Here is a 20337-nt window from a genome sequence, read left to right on the forward strand (position 1 = left end):
AATGTCTGGAAACAATAGTCGACCGTCAAGTAAAGATGGCCCCAAGAAAAACATTTGGTCGTCCATGCTGGACAGTGTCGCAAATGGAAAGCGCTTGCCTGAGAAGAATCTTTTGATATTAGGTGCGCAGGCTACTGATTTGTTCTCTATCATCCCTTGGTTGTAGTTGAAGCTCTGAACCGGCTTGCTGATCTATCAAATTCACTTCAGGAGGAACTCCCGAATCACAGAGGGAGTTTATAGAGACACTATCCGCGGACACTTCGGATCCTACTTTGATCAGCGAGAAGCGCAGGGGAAGGTTGCCGCCAGTCGCCAATCAATTCGCATTAGGATACACATATCATGACGTCCTGGATGCCGACCAGGAAGGTAATTCGACTTTTCTCCGGCCTTTACCCCACAGCGCTATCATAGATCGGGCTCTTGTGATGATTATGGTGGCTAACCAGTCGTTTTCGCCTCAGATACCTTAGCTCGGGTCTCTGCATATCTACTTTCTGAACCGTCCTTGTCCTTTGCACCGCTCCTCAAGCCGCTCTTAACTCCTCAATCAGTCCCAGAAACTTTAGTCGTAATCCTGCTCGACTGGTCAGACCCCTGGACATGGGTTCGAAGGTTGCGGGAATGGGTTCGTTTGCTGCGACATGTTCTCATCTCCCTTGACGATGAGACAAAGGTTGTAATGGAAGAGATCATGACGGAATGGAAGGACCGGAAAAGGGGCATGGATCCTGGTTCAGCTGGAACGCAAGGATTGGCCAGCTCCGGGGGACCAGTGACGATACCCCTCGGCCCTGGTGAATGGGATGAGGGACTTGGGATCCCCATGTGTGTGGTTTGTCAAGGGGTATGTGGCGCTAGATCATGGTGAACGGACCAGACAGGGCTGATTGCGACTTGAATAGGCGGATAAGATCGAGAAACTGGAGAAGGATCACGGATGGCGTGAAGAGGAGTTTGACTTCATCCTTCAGTTTATGAGGACTATTCTTTTGAAACGTGAGAGTGTCCATTCTCCTAAACGCCTCCGAGAAATTGTGCTAACCGCTAGCAGATGGCGCATCGTTGATATATACCACCCCGTTCCTCGCCAACTCCCTGCAGAGCTTGATACATTCGTCCCTTGAGATACATTCGTTATTGAAGCGACAATCGCTCAAGCACAATGTGATTGATCGAGACAAGATTTTAGTGCCTCCGAATTGGGATTCATGGGGCAAGATTCGAATTATCAGAGAGGGTTTTGATATGGAAGGTGTTTCAACTGCTTGGTCCATTGAGATCCAGGATCCTCCCGAGTCACTTACTGGAACCGCCGATCAGCCTCAGGACGACAGCGCAATCGGTGCCGAAGACGGGACCAGCGCTGTGACAATATTTGAACAAACGATCACAGATCCGAAGCGCAATACCGCGATGGCGCATCCCGGAAGCCAAAATAGCGCGAACAAGATCGAAGTGGAGACGCTGGACATGCAGAGCTTCCTTGGCAAGCAATTAGAAGTCCTGGAGCAACTGAAGCTGGAAGATGAGAAAGACCGTTCCACAAAACAAGTGCCTCAACTTGAAATGTCGCCTTTGGAAGATAACGGTCGGGTCAACGAGCACATCGGGCCAGTGCAATTCAACATGGGAGGTATCCAAGTCGACGCTGACGATATGCTGCGGAAACTCAAAGTAAGCTACCCGATTGATTTGGAAGATTCGGTTCGGATTTGTTGCTAATCTGTTCCAGGAGAGAGAGGCTAGCCGAGTCCAGAGAAAAGAGGTCGTTTCGTCACCGGGGGATGAAAAGGCGCACAACCAAGCGCTTGCGAATTTCTTTGCAGGCTTGGTCAAGAAACCTGGAACTAGTCCGCGTGGAAGTCCGTCGGCTTGAATTCCGACGAGTTGAGTTAAGCGCCCTTTTAATTGTACTTTTATCGTTCCCGTTCAGTACATACTCCAAGTATCGAGGATATCGGCTTGGCGACGCTCTTTGTTTTCGATACCAGAATAACCTGTTACGGTGGATTAGGAGTCTTAGAGTTGGGCGACATATCTGACTAGCACATATTCCCTTTGTCTATCTGCGAAGCTACATCTCATCCAACTGAATGATATCATAAGATGGCCACCACCACCGATTACTGTTGGTCTGCGAGGTGCGCGTCTTGTGATGGCTAGCCGCAAAGAAATTGGTAGCAATGTCTTCCGACTTTTTTTTTTTCAAGCTTATGATACGTCGCATACTTTCATGAACATAAGGCTGAGCCGGAATTTCAAAATACGTCGCAGCATTCTTCAAAATAAAGCTGTGCAAGCAACCGAACTTTTCAGAAGATTGATAGTAATACATTCACAAGTATATAAATCGTTTCACCAATTCTCCCAAACCGCATCCGGCATGACCGTCCTCATGATCTCCCAATGGGTAATTGTACCACGATCCTGGTACTTATGGAGACGGCCCGTTTCCTTCGCAACCAGAACACGCTTTCCGCCCTTCTCGATCTTGTCGAATTGGACTGGGTCAACCTCGTGCTTGGGCACAAGGTAGTTTTGACGAGACCTGCTTCCCAGGAAATCGGCCTTGACTGGGTCCCTGAAGCGAAGGGACGTGTTGCTTTTCTTGCAAAAGATCACCATGTTGGTGAAATCGAATTTGGCATCTGCGGCTGCGTCTTCGCGGAAGATTCGGCACGACGGGAAGACTGCCTTGATTGTTCGCACAGTGAGTGCAGCTGGGTAAAGTGAAATATCGCCGGCGTAGTTCTGTAGATATTATCAGTGGATGAGGTGACGGAGTTGAGTAGGCGAGGGGAGGGTCTTACAATGGCAATAACACCATCGTCTTTCAATAGGTCATATAGACCCTTGATGAACTCGATTGTGAAGAGCTCGACTGGCTCCGCCCCGCCCGTGAAGACATCGTGGACAATGTAGTCATATTGAGCAGGGTTGGGGGATTCCTGGGCACGCTTCACAAACACTGTAGCATCTTCAATAGCTGCAATGTGATTGGAGGGTAGGTGGAAGTATTCCGCGGCGAATTTATGCACAACCGGATCAATCTCCACGATTGTGGTCTCGATGCCGTGCGTAATCAAGGCAGCGGGGGTGGTGCCTACCCCGAGTCCACTAAAAGGTTCAGTTAGCTGACTGCCTTGCCTCCACAAATTTGACGTCGTGATATGGTTGCTTACATGACGAGAGCCTTGCTGTTGGCATCCACGCGCGCTTCGCCGTGGTCGGTTTCGATCAAACGGATGGCTTCGAGCATAGCAAACACAGCATAGATGGGGTCCTTGACCTCGGGATGGTAATTGCGCGGCATCTTTGTCCATTGACCGCCAAGGAGACTATGATCGCACCGCATCACTCGGAAGCCATCTTCCAAGTTCTCCAGAACAGATATGTACCCTGTGGAAGAATCCTGTCTAGCGAGAAGTTCATAACCTTCCACTTTAATAGCAGCGTTCAAAGCGGCAGTTGTGCGGCTGAAGGGCATGTGCACATTAGACGTGAGAGAGAAGAGGATAGATGGAACAGCTAATACCAGCCATTTGGATGGGATGGTAGCCGAATACAAGCTCGCAATCAGCAATTGAAGGCCGCCACGGCTCAGAAAGAAGGTCAAGCCAATGAACTTCGAGATAAACGCTTTTGAGAAATTTTCTCCTGCGGAGTAGATAACATAGGATCCGAGAAGGGGAATATGCTCTGTCATAAGGTCTCCATGCTGGCTCATGTTCAGGCCCGCCTGCAGTAGTTTCCCGGCACAGGCCACAGAAACCAGTACCAGAGGGTAAAAGGTAAATATATCAATAATTAATGGGCCGGTTGGATTCCCGAAAGATGAGCTCTGGTGAAACATGAAATACTGGATGGTCGGCACCCAGAATGCGAGAACGGGGACCAAATATACTGCTCTGCGACCAGAGAGCCGATGGATCACGTCCTTCAAGAACCAGCCAGCAGCGGCAGCGACAGCTACTCCATACCCGTGAAAAATATGGGACGGTGCAGAGCCAAAAACCGGTGACAGTGTCAAGAGAAAGACAGGGGAATAGAAAGCAGTGAGGAACAGCAATGCCACACCTGGCAGAAGCTTCTCAAGCTTGACACGCTGGAGCATTCCTCCGGGAGAAGACATGATGTCCAGCTTTCGACAACGTGTCTGTTTCGGCTCTGTAACCAACTGTCGAAGTAATCAGCTGCGGCTAGTCTGAAAGGCTTCAATGTAAGGGCCTGGCTATTTCAATATCATAGCATCGCGCTCGACCTCGAACAGTAAAGGATGTGAACAAGACACTGATAGGAGATGGCAGCCCAAAAGGAAAAGAAGAGGGCCAGTGTAAGGATCAGAATGGCAAATATGAAACAAATAGGAGTAGATAGCTCTTACATGACCTCTTTTCAGATAGAATGCCGAATATCCATCGTCTGGCTGTCTGTGGACTGTTATTCGCTGCTGGACTGATGGCGGCGGAGACGAAGTGAATTTGCCCGCCCGCAGCATTCCGCAGTGCTTCTTGGGAATTACTCGAACTGGTTAGTCTCAAAACAGCTGCTGGCGGTTCTTCTGGCTCTTCAACAGCCACTTCATCATCTTGCTTTCTCTCTGCTAACCATATGTTATTTCACGCTTATTGGTTTATGTGCAGACATGCCTCATTTCCCCAAGGGTACTGGATTCGACATGAAGTCAGACGGCGCACAGCGGAACGTCAAGTCCAGCTCAGTGCAACCGTCCCCTGCCATGAGAGTGAAAAACCGTCGCAAGCGCTATCTGGACATGCATCCGGAGTACTTCTCCGCTGATCTCGAGCTCGCCGGTCCGCTTGCTCTATCCTCGTTTTGCTTAACAGACTGATGGCTTCTTTGGATAAGAGGCCTCATAAGCTAATATTCAGCTCCTGTAGACCCGTTGCTATACGATCGACTAATCCGCCGGTTCCAAACACCTGCAGAAAGAGAAGCCGAAGGGAGAGCGAAAGGGTTTTCCGGTATTCTTCAAGCGGACTTGCAACGCTCGGAGGCCAAGCTTGATGCTCTCAATAATCCCAACCCCCATGCGATGTTCAGCTATAGTCGTGGTCCAAGCGGGGAGATCATTGCGGAGGACGCTGACGAGATACCCACAAGCAAAGAGGAAGCTGAAAAGCTTTGGCGCTGGGAAATGACGATGCGTTTTTTGAAAGGAGAAGACTGCGACTTTGACTACACGCAAGTTGACGAGAATGATGAATACGATGACTGGACTGAGGAGCAGGAGCGTTACTTTGACGATGAAGAGCCTGAATGGATAGTTGAGGAGACTGACGATGGGAATATCAAGTCGCACTTGCAGGGAGAGACAGGCATACAGGATTTTTGAACGGTTAATGGCCGTGAGTTACCGTCTCTGACAATGAAGTTCGAACAGTCGGGCGGGTTTTCGATCAATCCAGGAGCGGAAATCTCCAGGCTTAGTGACTCCCACATCCGTGTGCCACTCGCAGGTTCGCGCAAGGCTGGCACTCAGCCATTCAAGTTGGAAGCAATGGAACGCACCTCCAGCAGTTTGCAGTTTCTCGTATCGGTGCCGCCGGAGCTTCTGACAGCGGTGACAGCCAGGAAAGCGGCCTCTGAATGCATGGCATGGGTATTCTATTCCCGCGAAATGCTATAATCGCATTTAAGGGCTTGCTGTGGGTGGTCAATACTTGGAGTTGGCCAGTTGGAAGAACGCTGAAACTTTCTTACCTACCCATAGGCTCACTCGGTAAGGCCAGCGGATGGTTGATTGCTTGCTTAGTATGAACACCTCAATTCACTGGACTTTGATCGTGCTCTGATCATTGGACGAGACTCGTTGTCTCGGCAAAGATCATGCACGGCGCCTTACCCTTCACTGACGCCAACCTACCAACTCCATGCTTCATCGAGTCAGGTAGCAAGACATCCGATTTATGCACTTCCTAAAACGCGATGGATATTGCGCTATGTTCACACATTCTGCCAATATATGCCGAATAGTCAGTCATGCGTCTTTGACGAGGAAATGCGAGCATAATGTCGTGATGTCGTGCCTTAGGCCAGCAATATGACTCCCAAGTGTCGGTGCAATGATGAGATAACATCCTCGAGTCGGCGGCACAACGTCGCCCACCCTTACCTCTTCCATCTTACTCTTTTCCTCTCCTTCCTCACCTCTTTATCTCTCGCAGTTACCTTTGCGCTTTCCTGATCATTCAAAAAACAAGACTTTGCTACATTATACTTTAATACATTTATTCAACTAATTCACTTATCAGTCTGCTTCTGTTTGTTCATTTTCTTGAGCAACTACAGTACAAAACATGACTCTGTCTGAGTGTTCCTCGCCTTCTGGTAGAGGAGTGATGCAAGGGCATGAACCAGGCTATTATTACCGCTTCTGTTCTGAAGAGTCAAGTCCACACATCATAGCAGGGGGTATCCATACTGGATGCTCTGAACGTAGCACCGAAATAGACAGCTTGAATTGCAGTCTTTGGGCATATAAGAGATCTGACGACGTGCCATGCTACTCGAATGAGGCCAGACCCTCGAGGAAGGAAAGAAGCGCCTTGGCCCTCGATACATTGAAGACTGCGAAGACGGGGACCACAGCCTCGACATCACCTCAGTTGGTTTTCAGCTGTCCCCAGCACCATTCATCATCTTCTTCATTTAGCAATCCGGCTCCCAAACAAGCGTCGCTCAACCTCGCATCTATCTCACTCAGAGGTCTATTTCATCGTTTAGGAACTAAAGTTGATGATGTACACCAGTCGGCTATGCAGTCTGCCCTCGACATCTCCACTAAGAACGACGCCAATAGTATGTAAAACCGTCACCTGGCGAATTCGTGCGGCCGCTTGAGATTATGTCTTGCAAATATCTAACTTATCTTCATCATAGGCATCAACGAACAGTGCGAGTCATCATCTTCGGGGTTAGTTAAGGAATCAGGTCGTCGCCTTGAATCTCGGTCTGGCAGTTCTCTGATTCTCGCGAAATCTCGCACATGGGGCACAATCCCTGATCACTTCGAGATACCAGGCTTTTCGATTCCAGTGGACGGGAAAGGCAAGTCTCCGCTTGCAGATGCAACTCCTCCCGAGGTTTTCACAGTTGATAGCTGCAAACTTGGTGACGAATTTGTCGACACCAGCATCATTCCTGGCTTGCGGGGCAAGGTCATTGGTAAAGGTGTCACGGCTACTGTCAAACTGATGCACGGGAAAGGACCCGGAAAACCGCACTATTATGCGGTGAAGGAATTCCGCAGAAGTCGTAAAGAGAGCCTGCAAGCTTACGACAGAAAGATCAAACTCGAGTTCAGCATCGCCAAGAGCTTGCATCATCCTAATATCGTGGAGACTGTTCGACTCTGCTCCCACGCAGGCCGTTGGTCTCATGTTATGGAATACTGCAGTCAAGGGGACTTGTTTACAATCGTGCAACAACGATATCTTTCGTTCGAAAGTGAACTGTGTCTGTTCAAACAACTCTTCCAAGGTGTCGCATATTTACATAGTATTGGGATTGCGCACCGCGATATCAAACTAGAAAATTTGCTCTTGACAGCAGACAGTCATCTAAAGATCACCGACTTCGGATGCGCCAAAGTCTTCAGTGAGGTCCACCAAGATTTGCAGTCATATGACGGAGGACGTGCGGAAGTCTTTGGTAAGATTCGCAAATGTCGCCCAGGTGTTTGTGGCAGCCTGCCATATATTGCACCAGAAGTTCTGGCGGAAGACCGTAAGATCCCTTTGCTACTTTATGTTATGGTCTCCTAACCGTGGTTCGATCCCCAGGAAGCTACGACCCACGCTTGCTTGACATATGGTCTTGTGCCATCGTCTGCCTTGCCATGCTCCACTGCGGTACGCCATGGGCAGCCGCAGAAGAAAAGGACGCCGGGTATTCTCGCTATCTCAAATGGTGGGAAGAGTTCTTGAGAAGCGAGCCGGATGGAATTATCACAGGGGATGTATATCCTAAAATCGGGAAATTCTTCTCGGAACTTCGCACAATACCTCTTCGGCGTCTCATCCTACAGATGCTCCATCCTATCCCGGAGAGAAGGGCTACCATCTGCGATGTGATGAACGATCGCTGGGTCAAGAGGATTGAATGTTGTTGCCCCGAACCAGGCAAGCCGTCTAATTGCTTTGAGGAAGTTGACGGCATAGTTTATCCAAAGGTTCACAATCATCTGCCCCCAGCGAAGAAAGGCTTCTTCCAGCACTATATCTAGCGCGATGCTTGCGTGTGTTATTCGAGCATCTTTCTGCAGACTGTTCAGTCATCCTCTCGCGGTTGTACGTGTAACTGATTCGAATATTGTCTTGGTATTGACACTGCTTCGCCTGCATATAATGGCTGCAATTTTGAGAATGGCTACTTGCTTTGTCTCGGTACAGAGAAATTGCTATTGTTGGATTTTAAGCATTATTTCAAGATTTCTGTAAGGATATCCAGATTATTCGAGCTCTAGTCAGGACAGTCCTTATGATGGTAAAGATGACTGAGGAATGGCAAAGAATATGTTCAATGCGACAAATACGCTCCTGTAAGTCCTCTATTGGAAAACGATCGTTATCACTCAAAAGGTTGTAGAATAACCTCGGTTCCTCTTCAGCATCTAATTAGCATTGCTCTGCTCTTTCAAAATCCTGATGGCAGTCTCCTTCAGCTTAAACTTCTGAATTTTGCCGCTCGCAGTCTTGGGAAAAGAGTCGGAATGTGAAAGGAAAAACACATATTTCGGAACTATTAGCAGGATAATTCTGGTTAGCATATCGAGGTATTGTAGGATGCCTTGCCACTAGGTGAAAAAGGCAGGAGATGCTTACCGAGGTGGTTACTCAATCGCTCGCGAACCCACTCTTTGATCTTGTCCTCGGTCACTGTCCTGCGATCCTGCTCCTTGCAAATGATGAAAGCAGTCACCACCTCGCCGTATCTCTCGTCTGGAACACCAACGACGGACACATCGGCCACGCCGGGGCAGGTAAGGAGACAGTTCTCGATCTCTAGAGGGTGAATGTTCTCGCCTCCTCGGATGATGAGATCTTTGATACGGCCCGTGATCGTGATGTAGCCATCCGGTGACATGGAGGCTTCGTCGCCAGTCTACGGTCCTCGGTCAGACGCCCTGCTACCTTACGGTGCCTAAAGTCTAGGAACGCCACTTGGGGAGGGGTGGCTTACATGCATCCAGATCTTCCCTTCTTGGTCTGCGATCATCACTTCGGCGGTCCTGTGTGGATCGCCCCAGTACTCCTTCATCAGTAAGTATCCGGACACAGCCAGCTCGCCCCGGGTGTTGACGGGGAGGATCTTGCTTCGATCTGCTGGGTCCACGACCTTGGCTTCAACGTGAGGCATCAGTCTACCAACAGTACTAGTCCGTTTGTCTAGCGGGTCGTCGGTTGCTGTCATGGCCGAGACGGGGCTAGTTTCTGTCATGCCGTAGCAGATGGTCAATTCTGTGAGATTAAGGACCTCATGCAGCTTCTTCATAAGCGCTTCTGGAATACTGCTACCAGCGGCAATGCCAGTCCGGAGAAACTCAAACCCTTTGTGTTCAACTTCGCCGTCCTGAAGCAGGCCAAGCTCTTCAAGGAACATGGTAGGCACACCATATAGGGCAGTACATTTTTCCTCCTGCACGGCTTTCAGAGCGGCACGGGCGTTAAAGGATTCCGTGGGAAATACAATGGCGGAGCCGTGAGTAGCGGTTGCCATGTAGCCCAGAATACATCCGAAGCAGTGAAACAAAGGTGGAGGACAGCATACGATGTCCTTTGCGGTTAAACGCATTCGATCGCCAATTTGAGAACCATTGTTCAAGATTGAGCGGTGGCTGAGGCATGCCGCTTTGGGCATGGCGGTGGTGCCTGATGTGAACTGGATGTTCACTACATCGTTAGGCGAGAGGTGCTGAGGAGGCAATGGATTCGCATCAGCGATGTTGTCGGATATGACCGACGTGAAAGGCGTCAGGCTTCTGTAGTCGGACCAATTGACTCTGCCGGAAGAGTTGTCAACAAAAATGACGTTCTTCAGTGAAGGCACCACTGCGGACTCTATTTTTCCTGTATGGAGGTCCTGAACAAGGTGCTTGAGTAGTGGGACATTGCTCCGGGGGTCTTTCCGCGGTAAGTTGGACTCGGCACTGATGATCAAATGGGCGGCTCCAAGGTGACTTAACGCCGAGATGACTTGAGTTGCATTGAAAGAAGGATTAAGCGGTACCTGAGAGGCGTGGTTCAGTGGACAATTGTTCATCTGAATCGGCCATTCATGTTGGAACATACCAGGATGGCTCCGAGTTTGAACAATGCATAGGTCGCCTGCAAGATTCAAATGTGATTAATATCCAGTAAAACAAACGCAGCTCATGAGAAGTGTCTAGAGGACAGAGGACATACGATGGCGTACTCCGAGGAATTTCCAAGCATGACGCCGACACGCTCCCCTTTCCGCACACCCACAGATTCCAATCCCCGCGCAAGGGCATTACTTTTGGCATCGAGTGAGGCGTAGGTCAATCTGTGATTTTGATGCTTTGATATGACACTTTCAATGTACAGAGTCAGCCATGTTGCTCGAGTCTAGCATAATTGTCGTGCAAATTCAAGTTCACGTACGCTTCCCTGTCGCCATATTGGCTGACAATACTGGCGAAATGGTCTCCAACAGTAGAGTCAATCAAAGGTGGCTTGATATCGAGGTAATGTCAGCCTGCTTCAGATAGGTACTATTAATACCATAATGCGTACTCACATCTCTTGGTCCACAAGCATAGCTCTGAGTGAGCAACCCTCGTCGTGCGGAAGGCACATTCTGGATAGCCCTCAAGGAGAAGCCAATCCCCCAGTTTTGACTAGGGAGAATCCCCACGCGACGCACGGTAAACATGCGCATGCTATCAATAGTTCATAGCACTCGCGAGCAGAGACGAGTATGGAATCCGATGCCAGAGTGAATCGCGCCCTCAGCTGTCCTGTACACGACCCCTTCCTCCGGGTCTGTCTTGAGGGATCGCAAGATACTTCTCTATTCTGCTCACTTCGATTGAAAGACTCCACCTCAAGAATTCAAAAGGATACTAACAAGCAATACTGATTCATTTGAATCATGCAAGGATTGAGAAGTGTGCCTGGCTGTTTGGTTTCATAGTGGTTGAGGCTCCCTTAATGCTTCCCCCGCACGTGCCGGCTGCAGCAAATGCGGGGTTGATGAGAGGTCACTATTCCCGAGGAAAGCATCAACCTATTGTTGACAACTAGTGAACCACTTGGTACTCCGTGTCGAGTAGACTAGTTTACCTCACTAGACTTAGACTATTTGAAGGCTTTGAGATCTCACTTAGTGGAGTCCGAGGCTAGCCGAAGCAGTACTCCGTAAAAAAAAGGCAAATAAATAAACACCAGACCCACAACTAGATCATTACAATACCTCTGAGTAGCAGCTCGATTTAACCGAATAATAGTGGTGCTTGAATATTAATCCCAACAGCACAAACATGACAAGTGCCGTAAAGTACAGAATCAATGGACTAACGAGAAAAGTCGATGAGAATTCAAGCCTCAGTCTCCTCTTCTGTGGCATCCTGCGAGCGACAACCAGGCTCCCCGCAAAGACACTTCCTATTCTTCCAGTAGCCTTTGCCATAATCAATAGTAATCTCCTCGAAAATGTCAATATCCCTAACTGCCTGGACAGCAACTATGGTTTTTTTGCCAACAGTCATCTTGAGAAACGTTGTCGACGGCTTGCAAGAGTGATTGAGGTACCGAGTCCAATTACCGTACCGTTTTGCCGAGATCAAAGCAACTGGATGACCTTCAACCATCTTGGATTCGTGCAGCAGAGCGTATACACGATCATCCTTGTAGTCTACAGGCCGAAGCTCCCCGACATACTCGTCAAGGATGCCTCCCTTCTTGAATCTGGCCAGAGCCCGCACTCCAATTCCTTTATGAGGGTAGTTAACAAGTTCAACCAAACACGTTGCAAGAGTTGGGCGAGATATCTTGCAATTGCATTCGCGCTCTGCATAACAGAGATCGCAAGGTCCGTCGCGATCGGGAACGCGAATCGTGGGGTCTTTCTTGTCTTTGAAGTAGCTGGGATTGAATATATTCCCTTGGTCGATGTTGATCTGGTTGTGTCCTTCGTACAGAGGCCTTCGAAGAGAGCCATTTGCAATGATTATATGATGAAAGTGCTCCTGAGCCAGATCGAGCCTCGGAATCAGTGCTTGTTGGAGCCCCGGTATCTGTTTGTCCGCATGTTTCAATAGCTGGCCTTGCCAGTCCAAGCCTCGCGACTGCGCAAAGGCGTCAATGCTGGTTCGGTTTTCCCTGATCTTGAGCATCAAAACTGCCCAGACCACTTGATCTTCTGTATAAAGTGCCAACCGGAAGGCTTCTGAGAGTGCACATATGGCCAATATCTTCCAACTAAGTTGTCGAATGAATTGGCCAACACGATGTGCTTCCTGCTTGGATGTGTAAGTCCAATCGTGACCGCTTGTCTGGCCTACCTTCGCAAGCATTTCCTGGCGAATAGCTCTGTCTAATAGCCAGGTTGCTTCTTGATGTTGAGTTTTGTAGAAATGTAGGTCCGGAAAGCGTCTAATATGGTTCTGCATGAGGTATTTGCGGAGCCAGTAGAGTTGATGGAAGTCGTAGTACATTGCAGCCAGAATGTCGTGAACCAGCTCCTTCACACGCATTACACGCAATCTTGCCATCAGCTCGTCATCTGTATCTGTAGCTGGAACGTCTTTCTCAGGAACCCCTTCTTCATTCCGAGGAAGCTGGAATCGTACTCTCTTGAACGTCATGGGCTCCGGTCGTTCTGTCTGATCCTCCACATAGTCGTCGGGCGCTCGTCTCTTCTCTGCCATTGTGTCTTCTTGCTTACCTGAAGCCTTGAGATTGAAACCGATGAAATATTGCAGAAAGAGGATGAGGTTTGATGTTGTTGACTGCCAGCTGTTGGATTCAGTATCAACAACCAAGATGTTGAGCGAGCGTTGAGGGAGAAACCACAAGGGATTAAATGTCATCTCCCATGGTGCATAATATTGCAAGTAAAATAAAAGATTGAATATGATCCTTGGAATGGTGGCATTTGAAACATCTTTCATTCACATAGTTCTTTGAGTACCCTTCACATCCATAAGGACAGTGAAAAGTATCATCCTTTGTTCCTATTCTTATCATCGCGTCCAATCTAGGTTCTATGGATTTTCCCGAAATTGAGTGGTTCTTGACCGTTTCTTTCATTTTACTGGAATTTTCCTTGTTTCTTGATGCGAAAAAGTTAGCTGTGTGAATGTGATTTCTCGTAGATCCAGGCTACCTCAAGATGGCAATGGAAGTGGGCTTGGCCGACGGATGTCATGTGGTGGGGAAGCTTAACTGGAGACATCCAAACAGACAACTCCCCACTTACTGACATAGCTCCTTGATTGAGCCCTCGTTCTTTTCTGATCTCATTGCTCTTTACTAGACTCTGGTTGCCCTCATCGCCAATTTTTCGTCTGCAATCCTCTGCAGTTTCTGTGTGCGAGCTACGGCATGGCCTCCGAACCGTCAGAGGAAGCTATAACGAACTTTGTGAACTTCACAAGCACGTCGCGGGAGCATGCAATACGATTTCTGAAGGTAAGCAGATATCATAAGCCACCCTTCTATACTTTGCACGCTGACATCAGACACTCTGCAGGCCAACGACCTTAACTCGAATAAAGCTATCAACGCATACTTTGAAGATCCGACTCCGCCCCAATTAGAGGTGACTCTTGGAGATGATTGAGCTTTTACGAGACTGAGACTGACCGCGGACTTGCTACGCTCTAGCCGAGTAGTTTTCAACATGACGAGAGAGTACCCTGTATGTCCATACCAACGCCCGCCGGATACTAGCATAGCGGCTCCGTTAACAGTCCTGCCTCGCAGCCTTCCAGATTGAACAGTCAGACCCTGTTGTCGGAACCTCCTCTGGCATTCCTCCGTCACGCCCCCCGTCGATGTCGAATTTGAATGAACAAGCACAGGTCACGCAGTATCAGGGGCATAAAACGGGACCTGCTCACAGTGCTGCAGGTAGGGTGCTTCATTAAGGATGGCTACGCCGCTTCGCTGACATGGTAAATTTTCAGGTGTAGCGGAGGCAACAGGTATGACACTTGCTGAACAGGAGGAGCGTGAACTTCAGGAAGCAGTGGCAATGTCATTGAACCAGAACTTGGGGCAGCAGGAGATGGGAATCACCAGCTTAAATCAATCGAATTTCGGCAAAGCCACGCGGGATCACTACGATGAAGGCGCATGGGCAATGACTCTTTTCAATTCCAGTGCGCAAGAGATCATCATCAGCCCGGACCCCGCAGACCGCAGAAGAGTAGCAGATGAACCGGCGTTCCTTCGCCCATCCCAGGATAATCTGTACCTGGGCGGGCTGTTGACTATCCTGCATTCAATCCCTTTGGCGCGAGAGGCTCTTCTTCTACGAAACAAGGTGCTCCCGAAGTACGGTCATGATCCGCAGTGGTGGAATGGTCAGCCGATCAATTTGCCTAAGATAGTTACAATGCAAGATGCGCAAGACGGTGACACGGCTTGGGACGACATCCTTTACGAAACTCAAAGACTTGTTGCTTTTCTAGATGCGACAAACCGCGCATTTGGTAGCGTCGATGCTCTTTCGAGCTTGAAAAGCGTGGTATCTTATGACTCTGAAAGTGGTATCAGTCAATTTTTGGAGAAATGGCAGGATGCCGCCGTCAGAGCCGATCCGGGAAACCAATTGGCAACAGTGTTCTCGTCAAACGCATTCAAGCGTCCTCTTTCGGTGTATGACACGCCAATCCAAAAAGAGTTCTTCATCCTTGACCCATTTGTGGAGCCCGATCATGGCCAAACTCTCTACGATGTGCTAGATCGGACCATCTGGTCCGACAGACCAGGGGAAGAGCTAGATGATGTGTGGCTGGAACATGTGGCTGAAGTTTTGATGATCAAATTGGATAGCTCCGACTCGGCGAAATCTGTGGATGTTAAGATACCGGCGGTCTTCTACCCGGATCGGTACCTCGCCACTTGCAAGGACCTGGCGCGTGATTTTCGTGCGCGACGGCTTCAAGTTTACGAAGATATTAACAAGTTAGAAACATTGATGAATCGCTTCTCTGTCTCAAAATCGGTCTTTTATAGAGGGCTTGGATCTAGGGAGATACTCGAGAAAGCGGCCGCTGCTGCTTCTTTCACTTTGCCCAAAAGTCTTGCCAATGGAGTAGGTGACTTGACTTTGACACCGGAAGCAGCAAATGCCGAGGCGCAAAGATTGGCCGGAGAGTTGAGAGATCTCTCAAGCAAAATCGAAGACAAGTTGAAAGGTAAGTTTACAAGTTTTTTTGTCATTGCTTAAGCTGACAACGTACAATACAGAATTGGAGAACAGGAAACAGAAGGTTGCCGAAACGCTTCGAAACTACTCCAAATTCCTCACTGAACCTTCGGAATCACCTACAGAACCACCACAACATCGGTACACTTTGCGCGGCGTGTGTACTGAGCCACATATAACCTATGTCCTCAAACCCGTCACATCCCACAACTTTGAGCAAGCGACAGATCTACAGCCTAGCGCAGGCGATCAGTGGCAATGGTGGCGAATAAGCTTCTCTACTGACGATGCAAAGGCCCGACAGGCAGAGAGCAATCGAGAGGGCAAGGCTGCAGCAAGCACTGCCGATATCGTCGGGTATACTGCGCGCAAAGTTCGAGAAATCGAAGTGCTTCACGCTGCTCGCGAAGAGTCCAAAAATGTCCTTCTCGTTTATGCCAATTCTAACGCGATGAGCGTTCAGGCTAATCCGCTACCGGCCGAACTTCAAGTAAGGCAACCCTAATGATGGTGTGTGGAATCTTCGGCTGACCAGAGTGTAGGCCTTTGTGGATGCGGATAATCACGCATTCGACGCGGAATTTGACGATGCAGCCGCTGGAGATCCCATGGAGGAGCAAATTTCAAATGCAAACACTATCTCTGGTGAAGGCGAGTCTCCGTCTCGACTCGAGGAACAAGGCCCCCAACTGGCAACTACCGATCCGTCAGCCAGTAGAAAAGTGAATGTATTTGACTATGAGATTCCGTCTTTCGATAATGAGATGGAATCTGGGCAGGAGATGCAGGAAAGGGGCAGACCGGGTATACTGAGCGCAGCTGGGGCTGTGCAACCATCCCGAACTATGGACTCAACATAGATGAGAGCAAGAGGTTGAACGATTAAAGCGCACGCCTGAAAGGAGAAGGTTGCTCTGCATGCGATAGACTATTTCAACTATAACGAATCATGACTGATGAAACAGATCTACTTGGTCAAGAAATCTAGGAGTCAATCCATGGTATTGTTACAACACAGTGCTATGTTCAGTCGAAGTGGTGTGAACTGACAGTCCTACAAAACCTTTTTCTTCGGCCCGGAGTCAACTAACACGACTTGTGCTGCACACCTGCAGCTTCAAAGGCCTGCGCAAGTTCCTTTCAAGTTGAGTAACGCACGAAGGCTCATAGTGCATTGGAACAAGGACATCAGATTTCACCGCCTGCAGCAGCCTGGCACTGGACTCGCCGTCCATAGTTATGGGCTGTGGCCCAGTCGGCAGTGGCACAACAGCGAAAGCAAATATATCTTTCCTCCCGCGGTTAGCGTGGTGGTTTCCCAAGACCTCATGCCCCTTGACACCAGGGTGACTCGCCAGATTCTCCGCACCGTGAACTGTGGTCAAGACTTTGCGGCGGTGAGGACGTCTCGGCCCAACTGGTCGAAGTTATGTGGGTGGTCTTTCCTCGTGGCTGAGCTGGATGGCGTCGATTGGCGGAGGCGGAAGCTTCTTAGCCTAAGCCCTGGGACTCAATATTCTTTGAGCAGATTGATTCCTGTGTCCCATTCCTTCCTGCTGGGGTAAACATGGGCTCTGTGAGAAAGGTTACACCATCGATGTCGATGATGGCCGTTGCGGTTCCGACAAAGGTGGTGTCCGGAGAACTTGTGAAGCTTGCAGGGGCCATTTCTTGCTTGGTCTTATAGCAGAAGGAAGCGAGTGCCGACTCTCGAAAGTTCATGTGGAAATAGAATGATGCTCTGGGTGTTTCATAAAGTCACCGAGTATGCGGCAGGCGCTGGTGTTTATACAGAATATAGTAGTCATTTCCCGGAGGAGCTTCGCACAAGCGCCGCACCCTCTTAAATAGTTGTAAGCTTTGCATAACAGGACGCTCGGGGACTATGCGCTCTTTCTTGCGATATTCAAAAATGACTGTCGTGATGATATCGTGCATTCGTAAATGGTTTGGTCTGTAGCTTGAGCTGACTCAATTGACAAATACTGTTAACCAAACACGGTTAGTGGGTGGCCAACTCATGCATGTCTCTAATGCGGAGTGCCATGTGGGATTCCGACTACATTCTATGCGCGGAGTGACGGATGTCTCAGGGTTCATCTCGTTTCATTACAATTATGGCTGAAAACGTTGGTTACTGATCGACAGAACTTTATCTGGCCTAGTGATGTCCTCGAGCTGTGGATAACGTCATGAAAGTCAAGCAGAAGTCAGTATGCGGAAACTGTAGACAGAGGAAATTAGGGGTGAGATTCGCATGGTCTCTTAATGGATTCAAGCAAATGCTATAGCTCTTATCTTTTAGTGCGATGGGAAGCACCCGGAATGCAGCCAATGCACACTTACTGGGCGCAAGTGTCCAGGTTACCCGCAGGAGTGGACGTTCGTCCAGCAGAGCATACCTTCAACTGAGGCATTGCACCAAAATCAGTTCTCGCAGAATGGAGCTACTGGCGCGTCACATTCGTGCCAAGAATCAGTCAAGAGTACCCCTCCGCGGCAGATTTCGCATGACGCCACTGCTCAGCATAGTTTCGCTGCTGTAAAGATTCCGGATATCATTTCAGCTTCACCGGAAGAGCTGGCCTTTATTGTGGTCGAAAACTACATTCCAAAAGATGACCTTCCTTTTCTGTCTCATGGTTCGAATAACAATGGCTCCTCACGAATCTGCGGCTCCTGGGTGGAGGTTCTCCCGCGTCTTGCCAATACCTCGAGCAAGGAAGGCGTTTTCTTTCTCTCGTTGAAAGCGCTGGCTTTTGCGATTGCTTCCAATAAATATCCTCAAAAAGTCTCGAGTCTGAACGCTACAACGGTTTATTCTGCAGCAATTTGTGCATTGAGAAGGCAGTTGGCGGCCGTAAGCCAGCCATTCAATGCAGAACTAGCCGCCTCTATCATGTGTCTGAGCTTAGCTGAGGTGAGAATCTTTTATTTCAGAAGGGTACCAGAGCGGTGCTGATCAGGAAATATTCATATATAGGGCATGTTTCCAGGAATGGGACCGGGAATTTCAACCCACATCAAGGGTGTGGGTCAATTGATGAAAGCCCATGGACCTAATCATTACCAGGCCGGGTTGCTGCACAAGCTCTTCGTAGGGTTCCGACCTCTCCTGGTTAGTATGATTCATGGTTAGTTGTCTAGATAGAGATTATCAGAGGTCTGACGCACGTTAAGGTCCTCGACGCATTTCGCTTTCGCGAGCCAACCTTTCTTGCTGAGAAGCAATGGGCATCTATACCCTTTGCATTTTCTAACACATCACTCATGCAGGACTTCTTGAGTGAAGTCGCAATTATGCCGAATTACTTGAACGCTGTTGACCAACTCATGGCCAACCCAGACGACGGCTCAGCTGACAATGTCACCGAAGTTTGTTTCGCTTTTGTGGAGTGTATCGATCGACTTGAGCAATGGGAGCAAATGTTGCAGCGCGAAGAAGGGGCCCCATACGAGATATCGGCCGGAGTACACGCAGCACAGGCGATTAACCCTGGCATTACAGGCCACACTCTCTGGTATCCGAGCGTTACCACAGCGAATGTGTGCACCCACCTCTGGGCTATTCGCATCGTTTGTCTCAAGGAGATTGACAAACTCAGGGCGACTTTTAGCAGTATTGTGGAAGCCTGTATACCTGCAAAGTTCTGCAGTGTGGAATACCAGCAGAACCAGGTTCTTACTCTCTCGAAGCTGATCTGCCACAGTATGGAGTACCTGCTACAGGATGACTTGAAATTCTTCGGACCGGCTTCCACTCTTTTTCCTCTCAAGGTGGCTTATGATTCATTCAGAGAGCGTGGGAGGGGTCAGGAGGGATATATCAAGTTCTGTAAGTCTGTTGTCAGTCGACTTGACGCGAAGGGGCTGCGCTCGATACCTGCTTTAATCTACGCGCAATGAAGGACGCTACAATTTCTAGGAAGTCGTTTTACTGTTTAGTTTGGCGTTGCCTTGTTTATTCCCTGTCGATAAATAACAGTACATTAAACCACAAACGCTGAAAAGTCATAAACATTCAAGAGTTCGATAGTGTACGGCAGCAAAAGGCAGACCACCAGTTTGAGTCTTGCTTGTATGCTTTGTTTGCATCCCCAGACCCATTCACCAAATCACCAGAGCATTAGCTCCAAGGACCAAAACACATAACCCAAGCATCAATTGTCACCTGCTTCCTGTAGAATGGCTCTTGAAAATGACGCGGTAGCCGGAGCCACAATTGAGCTTCTCGAAGCTCGCCTCCAAAGACTCACCTACCTCCTCACAGGCGATGCAAGCTGGACGGGCACTCCCACGGCGCCCGCCAAACCAGCCTCCCTCGACGACACAGTCTCGCGGCGCCTCCTACGTCTAGAAAAGGATCTCGAGAACCTCAGCAGGAATATCCCCTCCGTACGAGATGTTCTACAGCTCCGTGAGCATTCCTCCTCTCTATCTTGCAGATGAACCAAACTAACAGGACCGGATTCAGATGATCGCTTCCCTGACCTCTTCCGCCCGACACCTCCGCAGTCCGTCCCGGAGAACCTGACGACCCAGAACCTCGCCTCGATTGTCCTTTCGTACGCGTCCGCATTCCCTGAGACCGCGTCCAGACTCACTTCGTTAAATGACCTGCCTGTCCCGGACGCCCAGGCGTCGGCGGCTCTCGTCCAACTGCAGCCGCGCCTGGATCAATTGGCTCGTACCCAGGACGAACAGGCGAGGCAGATATCTGAGCTTCGCGTGCGGACTGCGCGGGTGTTGCAGCGCTGGTATGAAGTTGGGCTGGTGGGAAGCGGCGAGTGCTGGGCTGAGTGGGAGGGACGGCTGGAGGATGTAGAGCGGGAGGTGAAGAGGGAGGAGGTGGTGAGGGAGAGAAGGGCGAGAGAGATATGAGGCTGATTGTGTATGGTTTCTTTTGCGGCT

General features: G+C 49.4%; 9 protein-coding genes across 9 annotated transcripts; 6 read left to right on the plus strand and 3 right to left on the minus strand.

Moving 5' to 3' along the window:
• Position 1: 1 nt before the first annotated feature.
• Aud_006043 (dynein family protein) lies at positions 2 to 1882 on the plus strand (the record flags this gene model as incomplete). Its single annotated transcript, XM_043290952.1, has 6 exons — positions 2 to 122; positions 211 to 372; positions 468 to 850; positions 909 to 1002; positions 1058 to 1680; positions 1739 to 1882. The coding sequence occupies 6 exons, from the start codon at positions 2 to 4 to the stop codon at positions 1880 to 1882; spliced, it is 1527 nt and encodes a 508-aa protein (XP_043146887.1).
• Positions 1883 to 2361: 479 nt separating this feature from the next.
• On the minus strand, positions 2362 to 4138 carry Aud_006044 (spermidine synthase; the record flags this gene model as incomplete). Its single annotated transcript, XM_043290953.1, has 3 exons — positions 2362 to 2757; positions 2817 to 3123; positions 3189 to 4138. 3 exons carry the CDS (start codon positions 4136 to 4138, stop codon positions 2362 to 2364), a joined length of 1653 nt encoding a protein of 550 aa, XP_043146888.1.
• Positions 4139 to 4651: 513 nt separating this feature from the next.
• On the plus strand, positions 4652 to 5362 carry Aud_006045 (uncharacterized protein; the record flags this gene model as incomplete). Its single annotated transcript, XM_043290954.1, has 2 exons — positions 4652 to 4820; positions 4908 to 5362. The coding sequence occupies 2 exons, from the start codon at positions 4652 to 4654 to the stop codon at positions 5360 to 5362; spliced, it is 624 nt and encodes a 207-aa protein (XP_043146889.1).
• Positions 5363 to 6785: 1423 nt separating this feature from the next.
• On the plus strand, positions 6786 to 8254 carry Aud_006046 (putative serine/threonine protein kinase; the record flags this gene model as incomplete). The annotated part of the gene is made up of 3 exons (XM_043290955.1): positions 6786 to 6828; positions 6910 to 7755; positions 7812 to 8254. 3 exons carry the CDS (start codon positions 6786 to 6788, stop codon positions 8252 to 8254), a joined length of 1332 nt encoding a protein of 443 aa, XP_043146890.1.
• A 387-nt stretch (positions 8255 to 8641) lies between these two features.
• On the minus strand, positions 8642 to 10929 carry Aud_006047 (putative AMP-binding enzyme; the record flags this gene model as incomplete). Its single annotated transcript, XM_043290956.1, has 7 exons — positions 8642 to 8769; positions 8853 to 9132; positions 9211 to 10257; positions 10320 to 10355; positions 10434 to 10581; positions 10653 to 10723; positions 10789 to 10929. The coding sequence occupies 7 exons, from the start codon at positions 10927 to 10929 to the stop codon at positions 8642 to 8644; spliced, it is 1851 nt and encodes a 616-aa protein (XP_043146891.1).
• A 658-nt stretch (positions 10930 to 11587) lies between these two features.
• Positions 11588 to 13081, minus strand: Aud_006048 (SET domain protein; the record flags this gene model as incomplete). The annotated part of the gene is made up of 1 exon (XM_043290957.1): positions 11588 to 13081. One exon carries the CDS (start codon positions 13079 to 13081, stop codon positions 11588 to 11590), a length of 1494 nt encoding a protein of 497 aa, XP_043146892.1.
• Positions 13082 to 13595: 514 nt separating this feature from the next.
• On the plus strand, positions 13596 to 16286 carry Aud_006049 (uncharacterized protein; the record flags this gene model as incomplete). The annotated part of the gene is made up of 7 exons (XM_043290958.1): positions 13596 to 13682; positions 13744 to 13812; positions 13878 to 13911; positions 13977 to 14123; positions 14180 to 15415; positions 15468 to 15916; positions 15969 to 16286. The coding sequence occupies 7 exons, from the start codon at positions 13596 to 13598 to the stop codon at positions 16284 to 16286; spliced, it is 2340 nt and encodes a 779-aa protein (XP_043146893.1).
• Positions 16287 to 17618: 1332 nt separating this feature from the next.
• On the plus strand, positions 17619 to 19332 carry Aud_006050 (uncharacterized protein; the record flags this gene model as incomplete). The annotated part of the gene is made up of 4 exons (XM_043290959.1): positions 17619 to 17639; positions 17732 to 18346; positions 18410 to 18544; positions 18607 to 19332. 4 exons carry the CDS (start codon positions 17619 to 17621, stop codon positions 19330 to 19332), a joined length of 1497 nt encoding a protein of 498 aa, XP_043146894.1.
• A 279-nt stretch (positions 19333 to 19611) lies between these two features.
• Positions 19612 to 20307, plus strand: Aud_006051 (putative nuclear distribution protein RO10; the record flags this gene model as incomplete). Its single annotated transcript, XM_043290960.1, has 2 exons — positions 19612 to 19843; positions 19901 to 20307. 2 exons carry the CDS (start codon positions 19612 to 19614, stop codon positions 20305 to 20307), a joined length of 639 nt encoding a protein of 212 aa, XP_043146895.1.
• Between the last annotated feature and the right edge of the window lie 30 nt (positions 20308 to 20337).

The sequence above is a fragment of the Aspergillus udagawae genome (assembly GCF_001078395.1).
Source record: "Aspergillus udagawae IFM 46973 DNA, scaffold_4, whole genome shotgun sequence".
Lineage (NCBI taxonomy): Eukaryota > Fungi > Ascomycota > Eurotiomycetes > Eurotiales > Aspergillaceae > Aspergillus > Aspergillus udagawae.